General features: G+C 50.2%; 1 protein-coding gene across 4 annotated transcripts in view; it reads right to left on the reverse strand.

Annotated features, from left to right (window-relative positions):
• Positions 1 to 8,341, reverse strand: part of LOC119331963 (ABC transporter G family member 25-like) — a 14,344-nt gene extending 6,003 nt beyond the window's left edge. Inside the window, exons 1-3 of one of the 4 annotated variants that reach the window (XM_037605145.1) lie at positions 8,065 to 8,341; positions 7,859 to 7,935; positions 72 to 335 (exon numbers count right to left, since the gene is read on the reverse strand). In XM_037605145.1, coding sequence (XP_037461042.1) covers positions 72 to 335; positions 7,859 to 7,935; positions 8,065 to 8,300 — 577 coding nt within the window. In that variant the 5' untranslated portion in view covers positions 8,301 to 8,341. Of the gene's footprint in view, positions 1 to 71; positions 336 to 508; positions 1,163 to 7,858; positions 7,936 to 8,064 lie in introns of those variants that run through there. The other 3 variants (XM_037605158.1, XM_037605164.1, XM_037605151.1) reach the window with 3 other exon arrangements.
• Between the last annotated feature and the right edge of the window lie 385 nt (positions 8,342 to 8,726).

The following is an 8,726-nucleotide window of genomic DNA, read 5'->3' on the forward strand; positions in this document are numbered from 1 at the left end:
TATAATGCTGTTGATTGCATGCACCATTAAGTTAGTGTCTAAGGGTAATCTGTTTGGAAAGAAACACTTACGCATCATGCAAGTCAGTCCACGAGGGCAGAAGAAACCTGGACAACATGGCCTGCAATTCTCTGCTCTGGACAGAACCGGGTTCTCAAATGAGTTGTTTGCGAGTGAGTTGGCTTCCGGGGTTGAGCAAGCCCAGCCAGATTGGCACCCAGGTGCCCATGAGAATTGATTGCAATCCCTACTAATCCTTACAATGCTCTTGCTTCCCAAGCTGCTGAGATATAACTCTATTTCAGCTTTGTTGCACATCATCTCAACCAATCTCCCTGCATACACAACACATTTGTTTTATTCTGGAAATATTTATGGGACATATTTTCTTTCAACAGAACTAAAGGCATGCACTTTAATTCTGGCTCTGGTCAAAGCAATGCGATATAGTCCCAAAGTAACAATAGCCGATAATTCTCTTAGATCCAGTGGATGATGTTAGTATTACCTCTTGGAAGGTACTCGTATATTGGTTGTATAACATCTTATATTATGGGACGGAAGGAGTTGTACTCTTATGCTTTGTTTGGATGTATGTATTCAGCCCAACGAATTGAATTGAGCTGCAATACCAAATCAACCAAGGTATTGAAATGGAATGCAATTCAAGATTTTCTGTTTGGATGTACATGTATTGGATAACTGAAATCTAAAGAGAGCAACCAATTATAGTCCCTTTCTGTTTGGGAGTATTGAATTGCAGACTCTGACCGAGTCATCCCCGTCTCCTCTTTCTCGCGTTCACAGCCTGCCTGGCCTCCGCCCCCTTAGCGACCGGCGTGCTCAGCCGCGACGATGCCGCCGGCTGCTGCTGCGCCGCGCGCCGCTCCTTCCAGAAGGCTTCTGCTCGCCGCCGCCCTTCCAGAACGGCTTCTGCTCCGCCCGCGCGCAGTCCTTGTCCAGCTGCCGCTGCAGCACGTGCGCCTGCGCCCCGGTCTCCTCTGCCCCGCACCGGAGCAGCAGCAGCATGCTCCAGGACCTGCTCGTGGCTGCCAACGGTACTGCAGGAGCTCGAAGTTGCGGATCTGGAGGGCTCGCGCGCGTGGGTGGGGGCGGGGGGAGATACGGTCGCCGTCATCGAGCTCTATGAGCATGAGCATCTCCAACAGCCGCTGAACGCGCCGCGCGCAAAAAATGGTTTTAGCGCGCGCCCATCGCCTGGTTTGGCGCGGCGCGCAGCGCCTGCTCTAGTCGCGGCGCTAAAATGCAGCGCGCGCCGCTCCAGCAGGCGCGCAAAAATTGCAGCGCGCGCTCATTCTACAAACTAGGATATAGGCATAAAATTGAAAGCATAGAAACTAGATAGATTGCATAGGATTTTAAACGATACAAAGGTATTTTACATCGAAAACATAGATTGCATAATTTAAAACCACAAACGATAAAAAACTAAATAGATAGCATATAAAACTACTCTAAGTCGCTATCATCATCATCACCATTATCATCCTCGGCGGTGTCGTCCGAGGTTGATAGCCATATGTCCAACCAACGATCATCCTCGGGGGTGAAGATCGTCCTACGACCTGCTGCAACGAGATCGGTCTGCTCGTTCGCCAACGCCTTCCGCCAACGCCTGTCCAACTGCGCCTCGCGGCGCCTTCGCGTGTCCTCCTCGCGACGCCTTGCCCAGTAGGCTTGCTCGTAGGCAACGTCCTCCGGGTGGCGCCGGTGCCACTCCGCCATGACCCGCTCGTCCTCCTGGGCGACGAGGAGGCGGCGCTGCCGCTCGGCGTGCTCCGCACGGTCTTGTGCCGTGTTCAGACGAGGCGGCGGGGCGACGTCGAGCGCCTGCTGGAGCATGTACACGTCTTGGAAGTTCATCTGGCCGCGCGGCCGGCCCAGGCGCCACGCTGCCGCGTCGTACGCGCGGGCGGCCTCGCGCGCCGTCCCGTACGTGCCGAGGCCGAGCCGGAGATCGCCGAAGCGTATCTCCGCGTAGTAGCCGCCGTTGGGGCGTAGGCGGACGCCGCGGTAGCCGGACGCTCCTCGGCGGCGCGGCGGCATGGCGGGGCGCTGGAGCGGCGCATCGGTGGCGGGGCGCTAGAGCGGCGCGTGGCAGAGAGGGAAGGAAGAAGAGGCGTGGAGAGGCGCGTGGCGCGCGCCGCACTTTATAGGCGCGCCGGAAGCGGTGCGCAAAAAATGAGGCGCGAGCTGGCGCCTTTTTGCGCGCGCGCAAACAATTCCCGCGCGCGCGATTATCCCGCCACCGCTGGAGCGCGGCAAAACGCCCCGCGCGCGCTAAAAGCTGCGTTTACCGCGCGCGCGCGTCGTTTCGCGTGGCTGTTGAAGATGCTCTATGGATGCACGCCCGAGGGGTCACGCGCCTGGCCGCCCCCTCTCTTCTTGTCCCTATGCGGGAGTGCCGTCCATGGTAGAGCTCCTGGCCACCTTATTTCTTTTCGAGAGCGAGCGAACCGCTAAAGTTTTGCGCGACGAGCGATTTCAGAGCAATAGGTCGACACTCGACAGCTCGGTAAAGGTAGCCAAATGGGCCGGTCATGGCATGATGGCCGATAGCCCGTGGTGGACCTGGCCCGAAACATTTATACTCGAGTCGTGCCGGCACATAGGGCCGTGCCTGGGCCAGGGTACGGGGCACGAGTGCAGGCCCAACACGGTCGTGTGTTAAGGCATGCCTGGGTGGGTCGTGTCATGCCTGGCCCATTTAGGGTAGATCGGGCTGTGTCGTGCCGACCCATCTGGCCAGTTCTGCTCGGTATCAAGAGACTCAGAATTAAGTCATGTTTCTAGCACTTAATAGTATGACCATCCCAACGGATGTATTTGTTGCTAGCGAAATTCATGCCCAATACATACATGTGTAGTGAGTTGAGTTGGTGGCAATGATTGCCCACATGCCGAAGAATTAGTTAATGGCCGCCTATAGTTAATGTTTGATCACTTCCCAACACCTCCTGGAAAAATCAATGGTGAAGCCGTCAGGTCCGGACGCCTTCCTCGAAGGAAGATCAAACAAGCACCGCCAATTTGATCTCGCCATCTGAGCATGACTTGTCCAGAGAAGAGAGGTCAAGTCTAGGGATATCCGACAGGTCCGAGTTAGAGAACTCGATAGCATTCTCGAGTTCCTAATGGTGGACGAAAAGTGATTGTGAAGCTCAAGGTGTTTGCTAGCCTAGGTGGTGAACTGCCCATTGTCAGTTTGCAACAGCGGGGGCCATTAGTCTTGATGTGGAACAATTTGGAGTTTGCATCTCGCGCACAGCCATATCACCCACGAATGTTGGTGAATTCAGATGCGTTGAATAGAAGCTACACAAAGGAGCTTATGCTTAATGTGTTGTCTGTGGCCATCAGCAATGGTTATATCTCAGTGGTTTCGAGGTTGAGCATAACGGGCATTGAAGGAAGAGCAGCCCCCAGTCCGTGGTGTAGAAAATATGACCGGTCTTGATTTTCTCAGTTGACATGAACTAACACACGTGAATCGATGTCCATTCAACCATTGTTCAAAGAGCTCCATGATGTTAAGAGCCGCACATGACACATTGACCAGCCTCGGATTGATCTCGTATTGCTCTTATCCTTGGCCATGTACAAAGGTTGAACATGCACAGGGGAAGCCATGTTGGCAACAGGGAAGGACTGATAGCCTTGAGTTGTTGATAAAGGCAAGTTTATTAGTGTGTCCCTGAGGCCCATACACAATAGTGACACACCAGGAGGCAAGAGAGGCGCGCATATGGATAGTCGTCGAGACCGTGTTCATGGCCAGAGAGGTGGTCTGGGTGTTGAAGAGATCGGAGTTGAAGGCCACTATAGTACTGAAGGAAATATGCCCTAGAGGCAATAATAAAGTTATTATTTATTTCCTTATATCATGATAAATGTTTATTATTCATGCTAGAATTGTATTAACCGGAAACATGATACATGTGTGAATACATAGACAAACATAGTGTCACTAGTATGCCTCTACTTGACTAGCTCGTGAATCAAAAATGGTTAAGTTTCCTAGCCATGGACAAAAAAGTTGTCATTTGATTAACGGGATCACATCATTAGGAGAATGATGTGGTTGACTTGACCCATTCCGTTAGCCTAGCACTTGATCGTTTAGTATACTGCTATTGCTTTCTTCATGACTTATACATGTTCCTGTAACTATGAGAAATATGCAACTCCCGTTTACTAGAGGAACACTTTGTGTGCTACCAAACGTCACAACGTAATTGGGTGATTATAAAGGAGTACTACAGGTGTCTCAAAGGTACATGTTGAGTTGGCGTATTTCGAGATTAGGTTTTGTCACTCCGATTGTCGGAGAGGTATCTCTGGGCCCTCTCGGTAATACTCATCACTTAAGCCTTGCAAGCATTGCAACTAATAAGTTAGTTGTGGGATGATGTATTACGGAACGAGTAAAGAGACTTGCCGGTAACGAGATTGAACTAGGTATTGGATACCGACGATCGAATCTCGGGCAAGTAACATACCGATGACAAAGGGAACAACGTATGTTGTTATGCGGTTTGACCGATAAAGATCTTCGTAGAATATGTAGGAACCAGTATGGGCATCCAGGTCCCGCTATTGGTTATTGACCAAGAATAGTTCTAGGTCATGTCTACATAGTTCTCGAACCCGTAGGGTCCGCACGCTTAACGTTACGATGACAGTTTTATTATGAGTTTATAAGTTTTGATGTACCGAAGTTTGTTCGAAGTCCCGGATGTGATCACGGACATGACGAGGAGTCTCGAAATGGTCGAGACATAAAGATTGATATATTGGACGACTATATTCGGACACCGGAAATGTTCCGGGTAATTTCGGAGAAAACTGGAGTGCCGGAGGGTTACCGGAACCCCCCCGGAGAGTTAATGGGCCACATGGGCCTTAGTGGGAAGAGAGAGGGGCGGCCAGGAAGGGCCGTGCGCCCCCTCTCCCTCTGGTCCGAATTGGACTAGGAGGGGGGCGGCGCCCCCCTCTTTCCTTCCCCTCCTCTCCCCTTCCTTCCCCTCCTAGTAGGGGTAGGAAAGGAGGAGTCCTACTCGTACTAGGAGGAGGACTCCTCCTCCTGGCGCGCCCAACAAGGGCCGGCCGGCCTCCCCCCTCTCTCCTTTATATACGGGGGCAGGGGGCACCCCATAGACACACAAGTTGATCTACGGATCGTTCCTTAGCCGTGTGCGGTGCCCCCCTCCACCATATTCCATGTCGATCATATCGTCGCGGAGTTTAGGCGAAGCCCTGCGCCGGTAGAACATCATCATCGCCACCACGCCATCGTGCTAACGAAACTCTTCCCCGAAGCTTTGCTGGATCGGAGCCCGGGGATCGTCATCGAGCTGAACGTGTGCTGAACTCGGAGGTGCCGTACGTTCGGTGCTTGGATCGGTCGGATCGTGAAGACGTACGACTACATCAACCGCGTTGTCATAACGCTTTCGCTTACGGTCTACGAGGGTACGTGAACGAACACTCTCCCCTCTCGTTGCTATGCCATCACCATGATCTTGCGTGTGCGTAGGAAATTTTTTAAAATTACTACGTTCTCCAACAGTGGTATCAGAGCCTAGGTTTTATGCGTTGATGTTATATGCACGAGTAGAACACAAGTGAGTTATGGGCGATACAAGTCATACTGCTTACCAGCATGTCATACTTTGGTTCGGCGGTATTGTTGGATGAAGCGGCCCGGACCGACATTACGCGTACGCTTACGCGAGACTGGTTTTACCGCCGTGCTTTGCACACAGGTGACTAGCGGGTGTCAGTTTCTCCAACTTTAGTGGAACCGAGTGTGGCTACGCCCGGTCCTTGAGAAGGTTAAAACAGCACGAACTTGACGAACTATCGTTGTGGTTTTGATGCGTAGGTAAGAACGGTTCTTGCTCAGCCCGTAGCAGCCACGTAAAACTTGCAACAACAAAGTAGAGGACGTCTAACTTGTTTTTGCAGGGCATGTTGTGATGTGATATGGTCAAGACGTGATGAGATATAAGTTGTTGTATGAGATGATCATGTTTTGTTGAAGTTATCAGCAACTGGCAGAAGCTCTATGATTGTCTCTTTGTTGCATAAGATGCAAGTGCCAAATAATTGCTTTACTTTATCGCTATGCGATAGCAATAGTTGCAAGAGCAATAGTTGGCGAGACGACCATGTGACGACACATTGATATAGATCAAGATGATGAAGATCATGGTGTCGTGCCGGTGACGATAGAGATCATGACAGTACTTTGGGGATGGAGATCAAAGCGCAAGATGATCATGGCCATATCATGTCACATATTTTTTTGGTAGTGTGATAATGAATCCAAGAAATATCGGCTAGCTAGACGGAGTATATTATCCCGACCTAAAAGTCAAGGGGCCTTGGAATTCAGAATCTTGAGATTAAAAACATCGCTCTCCTGAGTAAATGGCTACACAAACTACTCACCGAGAATGGGGTGTGGCAGAAAATCATTCATAACAAGTATGTGGGGTCTAAATCCATTTCTCAAGTTCTTTGGAAACCAGATGATTCACATTTTTTGGAGTGATGAAGGCCAAGAAATTGTTTTTCCAATTTGGTACTTTCTTGGTTAGGGATGGTTCTCAGGTTCGATTCTGGGAAGACACCTGGTTGGGGGCCACTCCACTTATGGTGCAATACCCTAGCTTGTATAGGATCATCAGACATAAATTCATCACGATCAAACAAGTACTGACAAGAAAACCCTGGCATTTCTTTCCGCAAGGACCTTTTTGGGCCCCGCCTAATAGCATGGAATGAATACTCATCCGTTTGGAGGCCATCCAGCTGTCAGGCGAACCAGACAAGTTCCGATGGAATTTGCATCAGAACGGTAGCTTTTCAGTCAGATGCTTCTATGATGCAATGGTTCACATTGATGTTTCGGTTGATAACAAGAAATTGTGGAAGCTCAAAATTCCCTTAAGAGTGAAGATATTCTTCTGGTTTCTAAACAGATGGGTTATCTTAATTAGAGATAACCTGGCACGACGCAACTGGTAAGGTAGCAAGACATGTGTCTTTTGCCAAAATGATGAGTCCATCAAACACTTATTTTTTGAGTGTAAGTTTGCTCATGCAGTCTGGGCCATAGTTCAAGTAACTTTAAATGTATACCCCCCATATAGTGCACGTGACATGTTCGACAATTGGTTGCGGGGCATCGATAAACAATTTTCTGAACATCTACTCGTGGGGGCGGCTGCCTTATGTTGGACAATGTGGCTTACCAGAAATAATGTGATTTTTAACAATAAATATGTTTCATCTCTTGTGCAGGTTATTCATACTTGTACACGATGGCTCCGTACGTGGTCTATCATGAAGAGGTCGGAGGACAGATACCTTTTTATTATGGCGTCTACACAGCTGGGGCATACAGCCAGGGGGATTTTCTCCCAACATGGATGACGGTGTAATCTTCGGGTAGGATTTGCCCCATCCTAAGCTGGACTGGTTTATTTTTGCTGTAAAATGATATTTATTTTTAGGCTTGCTGAACTTATTGGTTGTGTGCATCGCGTTATGCAAAGGCTAGCATTCTTTCAATGCGATTGTATCACCTAGATATATCAATTGAATGAAATGTTCTTTGGAAAAAAACATGCTACAACGGAGTTCTTCGATTTTAGGTTGAACTGCTAATCATCATTATTTTTGTGCAGGAGAGGACAATTGAAGAATAAAGACCAAACTGGGCCTGACCGTTGACCTAGCTAGAAGGACACTCGTGCTGTCTTATACTCTAGACTCCAAGATATACCACAAGAAAAGTGGCCGATCGACTTAGCTTGAATGTTGTTTGTACCTTGGGTTTGCTCATTGCACTCCGAAATGAAGCTCGGGTCGGAGGTGAAGTCGAAAGTCTGGTCGATATCATTGTTCCTACGAATTAAAATTCCTCCTTTCTTTCAGCTCACGACCAACAGACCAATATGCACACCAAGCAGCGAAATGAACAGCAAGGGGAGGTAAAATTGGGCCGGGACCGCAGCGCAGGGCGAGAAGACGTACACGCTGGACATGCAGAAGCCGTACTTGCTCTGCACCTCGTCGACGAGCTCGCGGCTGACGGTGTCCATCCTGGCCATGAGCGCCGCCGTGGCGGCGGACGAGGCCGACGGCGGCAGAGCGCGGTCGCGCACGCCGGGGCCGGGGTTGTCATCGCCCTGCTGGCATCGCCCGCCGGCTGGGAGCAGCGCGAGGACTAGGGGGAGGAGCAGCACGGCGGCGAGGCGTGCTGGCAGCATGGTGTCGAGCTGATCAGGTAGGTAGGGGGAAAGAAGGAGCTTGACACGGTGGAATCTGTATATTGTGTAGCCGCCGGGAGGGTGTTACGTGGAAGACCGGGCTTTCGCTGGGCGACATGGTCTGAGTCTCGACAAGAACGCGCGCGCGTGTCCGGTGGGAGGTTCCTGTCAGTGAGTACACGTCGCGGTTGACCCGGCTAGGGGCAAAGATAATAAAGAGTGGGTCAGCCACTCCTGTTCTATCTCATTTGTTCATAATGGAATCTGGGAGCGGATTCTGTTCCACAAGAAAAAGGTCGATGGAATTTAAGTATAATATGTCGGGCACCGTTTTGAATTATCGAAAGCCTACTTTATTTTTTCTGGCGCGACCTCCTCGAATATCATTTATCCATGAATTTGTGCATGCACCAGGCCCACTCAAGC

The sequence above is a fragment of the Triticum dicoccoides genome, chromosome 1B (genome assembly GCF_002162155.2).
Source record: "Triticum dicoccoides isolate Atlit2015 ecotype Zavitan chromosome 1B, WEW_v2.0, whole genome shotgun sequence".
NCBI lineage: Eukaryota > Viridiplantae > Streptophyta > Magnoliopsida > Poales > Poaceae > Triticum > Triticum dicoccoides.